Source organism: Ursus americanus, chromosome 7 (assembly GCF_024610735.1).
Source record: "Ursus americanus isolate L20-20 chromosome 7, mUrsAme1.1.p, whole genome shotgun sequence".
NCBI lineage: Eukaryota > Metazoa > Chordata > Mammalia > Carnivora > Ursidae > Ursus > Ursus americanus.
The window spans coordinates 50,390,561-50,406,757 of NC_142133.1; the positions used below are offsets into that span (position 1 = coordinate 50,390,561).

The 16,197-nt window shown below is 36.6% G+C and overlaps 1 protein-coding gene across 4 annotated transcripts in view; it reads right to left on the bottom strand.

The window, feature by feature from the left end:
- The window catches only part of ZC3H6 (zinc finger CCCH-type containing 6), a 60,826-nt gene that overhangs the window by 32,279 nt on the left and 12,350 nt on the right, over window positions 1-16,197 (bottom strand). For 3 of the 4 annotated variants that reach the window (XM_087863667.1, XM_087863666.1, XM_087863669.1), the window contains exon 2: window positions 4,312-4,492. In XM_087863667.1, coding sequence (XP_087719793.1) covers window positions 4,312-4,492 — 181 coding nt within the window. Of the gene's footprint in view, window positions 1-4,311; window positions 4,493-8,156; window positions 8,236-16,197 lie in introns of all 4 variants that reach the window. The other variant, XM_087863668.1, reaches the window with a different exon arrangement.

The window sequence follows — 16,197 nt, forward strand, 5'->3', positions numbered from 1 at the left end:
CATGGCCATAAAGATGAGACACAGATGTATTCTCAGGATTCAGAGCTCACTATATAATCTCTCTTTAATATTCTTACCACCTTTTCATCCACTTGATTGATCTCTTTGGGTTAAGAGAGGCATACTGGTATATCTCCTGTCATTAGTGCATTCTTATTTCTTCTTACAGTTCCTATAGTTCTTGCTTTACAAAAGTTGCTGTTTGGGGGCATATAAAATATTACCAACTTATACTTCATTGTGAATTATAGCCTTTAACATCATAAAATGTCCTTCTTGTTTCTTTCAATGCCTTTTTGAACTAATTTTCACTTTTTCAGATATCAACGTTATGACTTTTTTTCTTAAGATTTTATTTATTTATTTGAGAGAGAGAGAGACAGAGTCAGAGCATGAGCAGGGGGGAGGGGCAGAGGGAGAGGGACAAGTAAACTCCCCACTGAGCAGGAAGCCTGACTCAGGGCTTGATCCCAGGACCCCAAGATCATGACCTGAGCCGAAGGCAGACACTTAATCAACTCAGCCACCCAGGCACCCCACAACAATATGACTCCTGCCTTTTCCTTCTTTGCATTTGCCTGGCATAGCTTTACCCAGCTCTTATACACAGCTTAGAGTTGGATTTTGCATCATTGGGGAGTATACATTTTGGTATTTAGAAAGGTTTGCGTTTTTGTTTAAATTATTTTATCATTCATTCATTCATTCATTCATTAATAAGTAGGCTCCATGCCCGGAATGGAACCCAATGCGGGGCTTGAACTCACAACCCTGAGATCAAGACCTGAGCTGAATCAAGAGTCTGACGCTCAACCAACTGAGCCACCCAAGTGTCCCTCAATTATTTCTTTCACACAACCTTTTTCTTTTTCTTTTTTTTTTTTTTTTTTAAAGATTTTATTTATTTATTTGACAGAGATAGAGACAGCCAGCGAGAGAGGGAACACAAGCAGGGGGAGTGGGAGAGGAAGAAGCAGGCTCATAGTGGAGGAGCCTGACGTGGGGCTCGATCCCGTAACGCCGGGATCACGCCCTGAGCCGAAGGCAGACGCTTAACCGCTGTGCCACCCAGGCGCCCCCACACAACCTTTTTCTAATAACTTTAGTCCCTGTCCCTTCTTTGCATACTCTTTCTTTACTAACAGGACCAATAGTAAAGTTCAGCACTAACCTCTTCTCCTTCCTTTTTCATTCCCAGGATGACAACGTGAAGCAACATCCTTTTACTATCAGTTAATAAATGTAAGGCAATCAGTAAGCTTATCCTGTTGCCATATACTCTTCTGTTTTCCTGATAATTTTTATAGTTGTAATATTCAGATACATAATACACTGCTCTTATATTCATCATTTAGTCTTAGTTTTACAAGGAAATATATACCTGTATGTAGATCCCTCTCTCTCGACTAGTCATTTTGGTTATCTAAACTTGTTCTATGGTGGAGTCTACAGGAAGGCTCATGATAACAATATTTCCAGAGTTCTCCCATATATATATGGTTTTGACAACTTTATATCTGAAGGTCAGTATTTAGCTGGATATAAAATTCTTGGCCCATATCTTATTTAAATATGTCATTCCAGGGGCGCTTGGGTGGCTCAGTTCGTTAACTGTCTGCCTTTGGCTCAGGTCATGATCCCAGGGTCCTGGGATCGAGCCCTGTGTCAGGCTCCTGGCTCAATGGGAGAGTCTGCTTCTCCCTCTCCCTCTGCTCCTCCCTCTACTTGTGCTCTCTCTCTTGCTCTCCTCTCTGTTTAATAAAATCTTTAAAAAAAATGTCATGGAATGACATATGGAATCATTATCTCTAGGCATAAAATATTTATATCAAAAATTTTTATATAAACCTGATTCTCTTTTCCTAATAAGGGACTTGGTCTTTTTGCCTTGATGACCAAAGGATATTTCCCCAAAATTGTGTTTATGCTGTTTGATCATAGCTTATATTACTTTATTAAATTTTTTTATCATTTTGAAATATTAGGTTAGATATTTTATATGTTTTGTGGGAATTCTTTCTCTTCTGAAAGAACCCTATTCTCTCTATTATTCTTTTCTTAAATTATTTTATTTTATTTTTTAATTTATTTGAGATAGAGCAAGAGAGAAAGCACAAGCAGGGTGGAGGGGCAGAGGGAGAGGGAGAAGCAGGCTCCCCACTGATATTAAAATATTAGGTTAGATATTTTATATGTTTTGTGGGAATTCTTTCTCTTCTGAAAGAACCCTATTCTCTCTATTATTCTTTTCTTAAATTATTTTATTTTATTTTTTAATTTATTTGAGATAGAGCAAGAGAGAAAGCACAAGCAGGGTGGAGGGGCAGAGGGAGAGGGAGAAGCAGGCTCCCCACTGAGCAGAGAGCCTGATGTGGGGCTCGATCCCAGGACCTGGAGATCATGACCCGAGCTGAAGGCAGATGCTTAACTGACTGAGCCACCCAGGCGCCCCTCTTTTTTTTTTTTTTTTTAATAATAATTTACATGGAGTGTATCATAGTCCTATCTTGTTTTCTAGGGTTATTTCTTCTGTTGTTTGCATGAAGTATTAATAAATATGGCTATGTATCTTCTGAGATATGCCTTGCTTTTTCCCTTCCCTCTTTTTAAAAATCTATTTCTTTCCTTGCCCAGCCCTAGTATGCCTGTCCTTTCAGTTTAAATCCTAATGACAGCAGTTATATTCTCAGTGTAGGACTCTGTCTGAGAAGAGGGATTTGGTTGATTAGTATTAGGAGTTTTTCAGGCCCAGACCATTCAAGCACCATCCAAATTCACGTGGTCACCTTACACTCACATGTGAATTGAAACTAGTAAAGTCCCCTCTCACTTTCTGCTACTGTTCTCAGTTTGGCCCATGAACTTTCCACACGGAGTGAGGACTCCTCCATTTGAGAGGAGTACCTGTTGGCAATCTGTTTTCTGGAACGCCCATTACCTTCCCTCTGCCTCAGTATGCACAGTTGCTGATGCTATACAGGTCTTGGTGCTGTCTGTGGTTTGGCCTTTTCCATTTGTATTTTTAAGGTTTGTGGTGATAACTTGTTACTTCACTCTTTTGTGGATGTTGCCAATGAGTTTTTGATTTTGCTATCCTTATTGCTCTGTTTTTATGGGCGAGTTCCAGGGAGTTTGAAAAACTACCCCACCACAGATGCCAACTTTTCCCTGAGTTCTCTGTCAGCACAGATGTCCCTTCTTCCCTATACAAACTACATGATTCTCTATGCAGAACCCTACTCTTTTTTCTTGATCACATTTGTTTTTCATTTGTTTATTGCTTTCTCTTTCCCATTTCAATGTAATCTCTGTTAGAGACTGTTTCACTCATTACTATAACCTTAGCATAGAGCACAGAGATTTCCACAGCAAGCACACGAACATACATATGAATGAATAAATAAATAAGTGGACAGACAATGCCAATGCTGCTAATCTATATTTGTAGAGAATAAAACTTTCCATAACCTTTTATCATCCTTGCATATAATTCTATTAATTAAAAAGATTTATTTTAGGGATGCCTGGGTGGCTCAGTTGGTTAAACATCTGCCTTGGGCTCAGGTCTGGGCTCTAGTCCGTGTTGGGCTCCTTGCTCAGCAGGGAGCCTCCTTCTCCCTCGGCCTGCAGGTCTCCCTGCTTGTGCTCTCTCCCTCTCTCTGACAAATAAATAAAATCTTAAAAAAAAAGAAAAGATTTATTTTAACTTGCATTAAAAGTTACCTTGATTAATTTTTTAATCTTTGAGATAATTCATAAAATCTTCACGTTCAGAAAATTTATTAATCACACAAATAAAAATATCTAATCAACAAGTTGTTTTCGGGGGGGGGGTGGAGGGGCAGAGGGAGAGAGAGAATCTTAAGCAGGCTCCATGCCCAGTGAGGAGCCTGACACAGGGCTCAGTCTCATGCCCCAAGGTCATGACCTGAGCTGAAATCCAGAGTCAGACACTTAGCTGACTGAGCCACCCAGGCACCCCTCTAATCAATAAGTTTTATAATAAAATAAGCAATGATTTATACTTTCTTTTTTTTTTAAAGATCTTATTTTTTTATTTATTTGACAGAGATAGAGACAACCAGCGAGAGAGGGAACTCAAGCAGGGGGAGTGAGAGAGGAAGAAGCAGGCTCATAGTGGAGGAGCCTGATGTGGGGCTCAATCCCAGAACGCCGGGATCACGCTCTGAGCCGAAGGCAGACGCTTAACCGCTGTGCCACCCAGGCGCCCCTGATTTATACTTTCTAATTTTCAGTATTTTATATTTCATACAAATTTACTAAAAGAATTAAAAGTAGATTCTAACTAACCTTATGTTTTTCACGTTTTCTCCTTTTGGATTTTTTCTTCTCTCTTTCCTTCTTGTGCTTCTTCCTTGATTTTCTATAGGCTTTTTCATTTTTCTGTTTTTCATCCTCTTTTGCTTCCTGTTCTTGTGTTTCTTCAAGTCCTGCATCATCTATTTCACCATCTTCTAATTCGCCATCTTCTCTGTAGAAAATGATGACATTTTTATTTTCAAATGTTATTCAAAAATGAATCTTATAGAAATATTTCCAAAAGAAAAACAAGCACATGCCAAGGATTCAAGTTACATTCATTTAGATCAGGGATGGCAAACTTTTCCTTTAAAGGGCCAGGTAGTATATTTACAGGCCACATATGGTTTCCTTTGCAAATTCTTCTCCCTTTTTGAGGAACAATCCTTCAAAAATGTAAGAACCAGTCTCAGCAGCAAAAATCTGCCAACCTCTGATTTGGATTAAGATCACTGACTCTCACCAAATGAATGAATGCACACATGAATGCAGTGCTATTCCACGGTATTACAATAGTTACCATCTACTAAACCACCTTTTAAGAAAAGGTTAAAACATTTTAGTAAGTAAACATTCTTACTACAGGAAGGAATTTTTAACTTAGTGTCATGTAAACAACTATAATTAGCTTTAAAATAAAAGTAATCTATATTAATTCTCACCATCAAAGTAAACTTCAATAAGAAAACAGATTTCAATACGTAGATAAGGAGCAAAACCTGAGCTACAGAAGAATCATTAATTAAACTTGAATCTGCAAAAAATATTCATAGTAAAATCGTTAACTGAATTCCAAACTTTCCAAATACTAATATGTTTCCTATAATGGAGACTAAACTAGAAGCAAACTTTTATATTGTTTATGACCTTTTTATACTTATAAAGGCAAAATATTCATTAATAGTATTTTCAAGGCAAATTAAACAATGATCTATCTACATAAGATAAGTATATAAAATAAGTTTAGCATTTAATCATGTTTCCATACAGTTTGAAAAAATGCTAACTGCTATAATACAGAAAGACAAATGTCTGTAGGACGGAAGCAAATGAGAAGCAACCAAACTATGGTACAGATACTTTAAAGTTACAAGGGATATGTGATTTCTGAAATGCAAAAAACTGATCATGTCACTCTCCTGCTCAAAATCTTCAATGATGATATATCTCAAATTTGCTTCACAGCTATCCATGGGAGGAAGTGGTATCAAAAAGATTGGTCATGAGTTGGTAATATTGCTCAAATTGTGGAATGTGTAGGTGTTTGAAGTTTTCCATAATAAAAAGGACAGTACCAGTGATTCCCTTCTGAGCTGAGGATGACATCAGAACTCCATATTACCAAAAGGCCCTTTATAATTGAGTCCCTGCTTACCCAGCTACTTTCTATTTCTCACATCTCCAAGCTTTAAACATTGCCTTAAAAACTCTCATTGCCCCACTCTTCTCAACACCCACCCTCCACTTCCTTCACCTGGCTAATTGCAGTTCATTCTACTGGACCCAGTTCAGATGTCATTTCCTCTAAGATGCTTCCACTGACTACCCAGGTTTAGGTGAGATGCTTCACCCTAAGTACTTCCCTAATAATTCTCATTTCTTTATCACTGCACTCTACGCATTATGTTCAAATAACCAGAACATATTGGTTGAGGAAAGTAGGATGTGATTGTGTCTTTCATAGCCGTATCTCTAACCCCTAGGATGGTTCCCTGCTGTTCACTGAATGAATGAATATACAGTATCCATAACCCTTGCATTATTGAACAGGCACATAACATCCAAAACTGGCTGTGAAGTCACTGTTACTTTCCCCCAGTTTCTATTATAAAATCAAAGGATGTATATCCATTTAGGCAGTCTTGAAAATTTCTTGTGAGGCAGGCTTGACATTCTGGTGTTTTAACAAAAAACGTTCTGAACTTTTATAACACTATAAAACCTTAAGTCCCAAGAAAAATGAGTGCATATATTCACCAAAAGATAAGCACAAGAATGTTCTTCACGGTGTTAGTCACAATAGTAAAAAACTGTTAACCACCCAAATCCCCATCAAGAGGTGAATGGATAAATTGTGCTTTATTTATATAATGAAATACTATAAAGCAAAAAAAAAAAAATTAGCTACTGCTACACACAATATGGGTGAATCTTACAGACACAATTATGAGTAAAAGAAGCTAGACGCAAGACAGTACTGTTTGATTCCATTTATATGCATTTCAAGAAGAGGCAAAACTAACCTATGGTGACAGAAGTCAAAATAGTGATTACCTCTTAGAGGGTTGTAACTGACAAAAAAGAGGTACTTAGGAACCTTCTGAGGTGCTGAAATATTCTGTATATTGATCTGTGTGGTGACCACTACATATACATACATATTTATGTGTAAAAATTCATCAAGTTGTACATTTATGAATTGTGTACTTTACTGCCTATACTTACACCATAACAAAATTTAAACAGCACCAAAAAAACCTACAGGCATTCATTCTTTCTTTTACCACCCTTCTCCAACTTGAGCTCCTTAAAGATAAATCTTTTTATATCTTAAAATCACTAATTCATACTTAACATTTTGACTGGAGCTATTTAAATACCTAAGTATTCAAGCTAAAAATGCTGCATATGAATTTATGTCCTGCTTTACATAAATTCTTTAACTGTGAAATATGGGGTGTTCATATTTGTCATTAGACAAAAAGCGCTGAAAGGTATTTTGCTTTTCTTTCTTCTCCCTTAGCCTATTTACCATTTCAGCATTCACACAATAACAAATTTAAACTTGTGAACTTATGTATGGTTATAAGAAATAGGATAGAAAAAGGAAATAAAGAGCATTGATCCCCATTTCCATGAACTGTTTACAAATGCTCTACAAAATCAGCTTTGGGCACAAACGGAAAGCATGTGTGGCATAATGGAAACAGGAGACTTCCAGGGAGGACAGCTGGATTCTAATTCTAGTTCTGTCACCAAAACAAAATAAAGCTATCTTGATTGAGCACCTATGAATGTATCAGATACTAATCCACCTCTGTGAAAAATAAAAAACAGAAGAGATAATATAATTAAGAGTGCTTAGCATTCTCTAGATTTTGAATTAGCTCAACACCATCGTGAAAACTGTTTTGTTTACTATACCCAAGATACTTTTTAAAATTTAATAAGTCAAAAAGAGAAGCTCCCAGTTCAATTCAATATGGATGACTTTTCATTAATGTAGAGTGATTATGTCCTTTTTAGGAAAAGGCATATTCATGTTTATGGACATGTAAATAACTGTTCAGTTAACCAACAAAATTATTTTTAAAATAATATATAGCTCTTAGGCAAATCCATAAAGACAGAAAGTAGATTAGGGATTTCCAGGTAGATCAGAGGGAGGAATGAGGAGTGACTGTCAATGGTCTTGGGGTTTTTCTTTTTGGAGTGATGAAAATGTTCTAAAATTTTTTTAAAAAATGTTCTAAAATTAGATAGTGGTAATGACTGCACAACTCTGAATATCCTAAAAAAACAGTGAATTGTATACTTTAAAAAGGTGAATTTTATCTCTATAAAGCTATTATTTTAAAAAATGATTAAGTTTTAAAAGACTATATCTCTAGGTTTAAATATCTACATTGCAGACAACTGGAGAAAATTGTAACACACAGTGGAATAAATTAAAAACTCTGAAATTGGTCAATGCCCTCACTGTCCATGATATGCTCTTATTCTGAGGTAAGTCTCGCTAAATCCTTATAAATTGATTTGCTTCGTAAAGGATTATACTTTTCCCATTCTGATATTGCTGCTATTAAAACAACTTAACCTAAACCATTCAGTCTTACCTCCATAGGTAGTTTCTGCTTTTTCTTTATGCTTGCCTAAAGGCTCCTGTTACAAGCTACAGATCAGAAACTGAGTCTTCTGGAAGAAACACAAAAGCCTCAATAAAAGACTATACAAGTACTCCTGGTAGATGATATTACAAAGATATTACTCATAAATGCAAGTGTCCTAGGATAAGCTGATACGATCACCAGAAAAAAGACATTTCTCAGAAGGTACCAAATGACTGTGAGGATGTCAAAGATGTCTTTACATTCCAGAAGCAGACGACTATATAGAAGTAGGCTGCTTATCCTAAGACCAATAGAACACAAATTTCCTAGATACTTGTAACTATTGGTTGTAACACTTTTTTTTCCATGCGTTTGTTCTAATTCACCCTGTCATTTCTTCTTTACCATAGAAGAACTGCTCTGTACTGATGCCCTGGCAACCTTACATGTCTCCACCTAGCTCACACAGGTAAGGCTCAACCGCAGGCTCACCTGAGCCCTGACAGAATGCCTCATGATCCTCCAGAATACGGAAATATAGGCAGTCTTGGGAGGTGCTGCTACAAAGCTATTTTTAACCCACCTCCATGTACTCTCCTCATATGGCCACTGTTCCTCAGCCACAGGGTACCCTACCACTCATGCTGCCTGTGATTATCTGGCCTCTTTGGTTTCGGTGTTACCCAGTGAGACAATGGACATGAGGAACTGACACCATGGTGATCCTACATTTGTCATCTATGTAAGTAATAAACTGAATTTTACTGGCTAAATCTGTCAGCATGCTTAATGGAAATCTTACTTGGGTCTAGGCTTGCCCATGCCTACTCTGATCTTTTCCCTCAACCTTTATAGCTTATGTGTGATCCTCTTGACAAAACCTTGTCCTAACTCCCTACCTTATACCTCCCAAACTAGTTATTTCTTCTCAAGGAAAACACTCTCTGTCATATCAGGGCCATGGAAGAGCTAAAATCTTATGATTTTATGTTTATCCCCAAACTGGACCTTGAATATTTACATGCTAGATGGCTCATCTTACTTGTTTCAGCAAAAGTTTCTCTTTACAAATTACCAGTGGTAAAATCTGATAGATTTCTGCAACTTTCAAAGTGTTTTTATCTTCATCCTTTATCAAATACATTCTTAACTAAACCTTTTGGAATGTATTTGGTTTGCAGAAATTCAGCTTATCCCTTTTTGACTATCTACAGCCACAGCAAGTTTCACTCCTCAAGCCAACCTCAGAATTTGTGAAAGCCTCAACCCAAATACAAAATCCTTCAAGAATGAGACTTGGTACAAATTTATGGGCAAAATTATAAATTCTAATTAGACTAACATCCTCCATAGTCTTATGACAACCCTTCCAAATTTTGCTTAACTCTATGTAAGTTATCTGTATCCCAGAGATAACTAAGAATTCCTTTCTCACTCACTTTTTTTTTTTTACAAGTAATTCTACTTCTGTTTTTACATATGTGGCCTTTCTAATCTTTATTTCCTGAATCAACAACATACTTATTCATATTTGCCTCATCAAAACCTAACTTGCATATACAGATAACTATACATAAAAATATAATAGACAATTTTAGATATTTCCTTCTCATGTCCTTCAGCAGATTATGCTTCTGTGGGAGTGTCTGAAGGGACACTGATCTCCCTGGAGAAAACCAGATACTTCCTTTATGCTAAAATCACTGGGGCTCTATTTTCAACTAGAGAGGTCACATAACTTGAAAATGTTATCCAAAATTTGTTACTAACATTGACTGAAAAGATAAATAATACTGCAAAGCCCCAGAGTTACGACAAACTAAAGTCATTGATCTAAGTGGTTGTGGATACTAGCATAAGCTCTAGATTTCTTGCTGGCAAGCCAAGAAAAAAAAAATACGAATTACTGCTAATACTTCCTGCTGCCCATGAAGTACTATCACAGGGAAAGTTGATCAATCTATATTCAAACAAAAGACAAGACAACTTGGTTATCAGAAGTGGACTCAGGGGGCGCCTGGGTGGCTCAGTCAGTTAAGCGTTTGCCTTTGGCTCAGATCGTGATCTCAGGGTCCTTGCTTGTCTCTCTGCCTCTGCCCCTCCCTCCTGCTCATGCTCTCTCTCTTGCTTGCTCTTTCTCTCTCAAATAAATAAATAAAATCTTTAAAAAAAAAAAAAGTGGACTCAAAAGTAAGATTCCCTTACTTTGGTCATCACTCTAAAGTGCTTTCTAGTCTCTTCTTCTAATTTAGTCATGGCTATTCTTACTTGTCAAAGTCTTCCAATGCCTGGTCTCCAGAGTCACATATGCTTCTGCATAGCTGTTATTTCATCAGATGGTACAAAAATTCATTTTGTAACAGAAGGAAAACAAAAGGACTCTGATACCCAGTCAGGCTAAATACTAAGGCCTTTGATCACAATTCATACAAAGATCATAGCCCATACAGCAGTGAATATGTAGCATGCTGTTCTATAATGGCAGGACTAAGGCGGTAGTGTTAAAACTCTACCAAGTTCCCAGCATGTGTGTATAAAAGTGCTGATCTAAAAAGAAAAAAACAAATTGCTGATCTTGTATCTCTGAATCTAACAGATACTTTTCATATCCCACCTCAGACCTCTTTATAAAGCAATCTCTACGCTTTTATGACAGCAGAACAAAATCAAAGGAGAGAATTTCTAGTTCCCAAATGACCCAATCAGAACATAAAACCTAGAATTCCTAATATATAATAAACCTTTTATTTTCTTCTCTGTCTTTTCCACTTTCAGCATGGAAAGACAAAGTGAACTCATTTCTTACCCAGCAAGTGGATTAATTTGGCTTCAAAAAAAAAAAAAAATCTTGGGTGAATTTTATTACTCCTTAATGCTATTTAATACTTTAAAATTCGAAAGATTAAGGTGAAAGTAAGACTAAGATTAATTTACACAGGGGTATGCCAGAAATCCTTGACTAATTTTTATATGTGAGATGCAAATTTGGCTCTGAGTTTCAGGAAACAAGGATTAGGTATAAGACAACAGTGCTTCCAAGACAGAAACAGACCAGTTGCTCAAGAGAGGCATAGTTTTTTCTAGCAGTGAGATTAGAAAGAAATTTCTCCCTTGAGTCCTCATAAAGACAATATTATCTGATACAATGGTCAGTACTTGACACAATGGACACTACCTTCAATAGTGTCCATACAACCAATGCAATAGTTTATCACCTACAGCATGCCCCACTTTGAACCAAGGGCTTGCTGCCAAAATCCAATTGTGAAAAAGCAATTATATAAGGAAACAAATATTGTTCAAGTACGCAATTATCTGATGTTCTGATTTTTTTTAAGATTCTATTTTTTTAAGTAATCTCTTTGGGGCTCGAACTCACAACCCTGAGACCAAGAGTAGCATGCTCAACTGAGTAAGCCAGCTAGCCAGGTACTCCTCTGATATTCTGATTTAATCTGGGGATGAAATCTACAACATCTAGAGCAGGGATTCTCAAAAACTAGATGTATATTAGAATTTTCTGTCCTCCCAACAAAAAAGGGGAGGCATTCATTCATTTAACATGTATTTATTCACCACTTTTTCAATGGGCATACAATGATAAAAAAGAAAGACATGGTTTCTTCTCTCAAGAAGTTTTTAATCTAGTGATGGGGGAGACAGACATCAATGAAAGAATCACATAAATAAATATAAAGTAACAACCATACAGGTAAATGTAGGAGGTAAATAGTGCTATGGGAGCACCCAATAGGAGGAATTCATCTGTCAGAGAAGTCTGGAAGGCTTTCCCTGAGGAAGTCATGAGTAAACTGAGATGAGGAGTTCTAACCTAAGAGATAAAGGGTTGCGGAGGGATCTCTGGCAGGCAGAGATAATAGGATAAGCAAAATTTTTTGTAGAAGAATTGAGACAGAAACTGAGACAATGCCAACGTCACTGGATTATAAAGAAAAAGGGAAAGCTCGTTTAAAATTATGCTGGAGGGGCGCCTGGGTGGCGCAGTCGTTAAGCGTCTGCCTTCGGCTCAGGGCGTGATCCCGGTGTTATGGGATCGAGCCCCACATCAGGCTCCTCTGCTGGGAGCCTGCTTCTTCCTCTCCCACTCCCCCTGCTTGTGTTCCCTCTCTCGCTGGCTGTCTCTGTCAACTAAATAAATAAAATCTTTAAAAGAACAAAAATTAAAAAAAAATAAAATTATGCTGGAGTGATGGGTGGTTCTAGATCATGCCTAGCTTTGACCATGTTTGGGGTTTATTCTAATACAAATGAGAAAGCCACAGAAGTGGTTCCAGGAAACGAGGTGATGTAATTAGATCTCCATTCTGAAAGATAAAACTTTAACAGTAAAAAACAGACCTAAAGGGGAAATAAAACAGACACAGGAAAGCAGTTAGGACGCCACTGCAATAACCAAGCAAGAATACAAAAGAAGAATGGAATATATTTGGAGAACCTGATAACTTGACACTCCTCACTCAAATACGCACACTTTATCATGATGGGAATGTTTTTTCTACAACAGTGTTGAGGCAAAAAAAAAAAAAGCTGAAAACTAATATCGAGAAATTAGTAGAATATTATCCTTTGGGCAATCCTCCATGAATATTACAAACATTCCCATGATTTATACCTTTTAAAGGTCACTTCCTTATTCCTGAGGTCATTCCTTTGACTAGGGTCAACATTTTTCTTAAAATAAGTAAGGATCTGAATAAATAATGTGTTAAACTTCTATATCACAGGAGCACATAATCCCTATCATTTCAGCCTCAAAATGTTCAAAGCAGGCATTATAATGATCTGATGCAGGTAATGAATATATCAGTAACAGAATAATGAAACATCTAAATTCAAGCAATGTAACTTCCTGGTGAACCTCCCACTATAAATTTGGTGCAGAATACACCAGGAAGTTATTGATCAAAAGACCTAAACAAAGAAAAGGAGCCCTTAGAAGGAGATCTATGCTTTTATTTAAACACACTTTTCAGGAAATAAAAAAGTTAAAAACAAATGAGCTATACACTCAACTAAAGAACTTAGAAATGGGTAAACCCAGGAGAAAAATGAGAATAACAAATACAAGGACAGAAATCAACAAAATACAGAAAACAAAAGAGAACATAAATAAAACTAATGGCTCTTCTTTAAAGAAAGTATTAACATTGATCATTCACTATAGTGCCAGTTTGTCTTAGTCCTGCAATCTCTCAAATCTAGACATTAACAAATAAAAAATGCGAATGATTCCATTTTAGCTGTTTCTTTTCTAAAAAAGGGTAAGTTAACTTTGTTATTTTCTCCATAAAGTCCAAAATACTGCCTGGAACAGAACCTTTAAAAAGCTGGGGGCCATCAGAGGATTATGGATATATGACTTTAACAAATACTTTAAAATTTAATTCTCAGCAATTTTTAGTCTACACTTTTCATTATCTAATTCTTTCACTATTTAAGATTATCTTCAATTCCAGCAAATGTGTTTATGAACAAATAACAGTAATTCTGAAGTAAAATAACATCTTAAATAAAATTTATAGTAAAAAAACCCAGTATGTTAGCTAACATTACTGAATAATTACTGTGCTGCAGATATGTTAAATCAGTTTACTTCATTTTCATGTTAACTATGAAATATGTTGTTATCCTCATTAAACAGGTGAAGAAAGGGAACAAAGAGCTTAACTGATTCTGCTAGCAGATGACAGAGCTAGAGCCCAAACTCAGTCTGATTCTAAGATCCATAATTCTTCACCATGTTGCTATAATAGCTATACATATTTGGTGTTAGGAGGAAACTGCATATAGCCAAAACACTTAATAGCAGCTAATGTGAAGAAGATTATTTAAGAAGCTCACCAACTGGTGGGTAGGATATGGGGGTGTTTACTGTAAACTTTTTTCAACATCTTTGCATATTTGAAACTTTTCGTAATAAAATGTTGAGAAAAAGAAATGTCATCAACACACATTTAAGTAGTATTTTAAGAGATGATACAGAGAAGCTGTTAAGGTCTAAATTTCTCCCATGCAAAAGTAAATATGAGTTACGTCAATTCCACAGAAGTTATTTTATTTTATTTTATTTTCTAAAAGATTTTACTTATTTGATAGAGACAGAGAGGAGGAGAGCATAAGCAGGCAGAGCGGCAGGCAGAGGAAGAGGGAGAAGCAGGCTCCCCACCAAGCAGAGAGCCCAACGTGGGGCTCCATCCCAGAACCCCAGGATCACGAACAGAGCCGAAGGCAGATGTTTAACCGACTGAGCCACCCCCACACACACCGAAGTTATCTTAACGTTTGTAAGGAAATGGCAGATGGCAACTACCAGGTTAGATCAGTTGGACTGCTAATATGGGACGTGGAGTTATAAGGTGCTATAGGGTTTTCTTTTTACTCAACAATATTTTTTTAGGGGCTCAAAGGAAATTAGTCAAAAATTTTTATTGTATAGATTTTTTACTTTTTATTTTAATTTTTTTTAAAGATTTTATTTATTTATTCGACAGAGATAGAGACAGCCAGCGAGAGAGGGAACACAAGCAGAGGGAGTGGGAGAGGAAGAAGCAGGCTCATAGCGGAGGAGCCTGACGTGGGGCTCAATCCCAGAACGCCGGGATCACGCCCTGAGCCCAAGGCAGACGCCTAACCGCTGTGCCACCCAGGCGCCCCTGTATAGACTTTTTAAAAAGTAAAATAATCAAATCACATAGAGCTGAAAAATGGGTTTCCCTGTTCATTTCAGGGTCCCACACAAGTTGATAAAGTAGTGGTGTAGTTTAGTCGGAATATAAATTGGTGTATCCACTGTGGAAAACAGTATTTAGGGGCCTCAAAAAACTGAATATAGAACTGCAATCCAGTAATTCCACTACTGGGTTTTTACTCAAAGAAAATGAAAACAGTAACTTGAAAAGATATATGCACCCCTATGTTTACTGCAGCATTATTTAAATAGACAAGATATGGAAGCAACCTAAGTGTCCATCACTAGACGAATGGATAAAGATGATGTGGTGTGTATATATATATATACATGTATATGTATACATATATATGTGTGTGTGTATATATATATACACACACATACATACACACACACAGTGGAATATTACTCAGCCCTAAAGAGAATGAGATCTTGCCATTTGTGACAACAGGGTTGGGCATAGAGGGTATTATGCTAAGTGAAATAAGTCAGACAAAAAACAAATACTGTATGATTTCACTTACATGTGGAATCTAAAAAATAAAACAAGGAAGCAAGCAAACAAACAAAAAAACAGAAACAGTTTTATAAATACAGAGAACAAACTGGTGAATGCCAGAGTGGAGGGGGTTAGAGGAAAGGGCAAAACAAGTGAAGGGGATTAAAAGGTATAAACTTCCAGTTATAAAATAAATAAGTCATGGGGATGAAAAGTACAGCACAGAGAATATAGTTAATAATGTTGTGTAATAACATTCTATGGTGACAGATGGGGACTACGCTTCTTGTGATGAGCACTGAGTAATATATGGAATTGTTGAATCACTATGTTGTACACTAATCTAACATTGTATGTCAACTGTACTTCAATAAAAAAATTTTAAATATATATATATTATTTCACTGCCTTCTGGCCTCCAGGATTTCTGATGAGAAGTACTGTTTAATTCTATTTAAAAATCACTTATGTGACTTGGGGAAAAAAAAAAGTGGTGCAGTTTATGTTAACAGCTTTTGTAAGATGAAAGCCTCCACATCAAAGTCAGAAGAAGGAAAGAAAAGAGAGGAATGCTGGAAGTAATGAAAACTGCTATGTTATCACTAAGGTTTGCCATTCAATAAAAACAAAAAGGGGCTAAGCACCAATATCCAGAAAACAGAGTAGAATACTAATGAGGTAGTTGGCTGCCAGAATAGCAATTTTCACCTAAAGTTAGAGGACCCAAACCGAAATCAAACAAACACCTTATTTAATGAGGACCCAGGATTCTGGCAAAGTGAGCTCACCGGAACCTGGAAATTAAAGGAGGAGTGTTAAACAAGAACAATAACCAAACT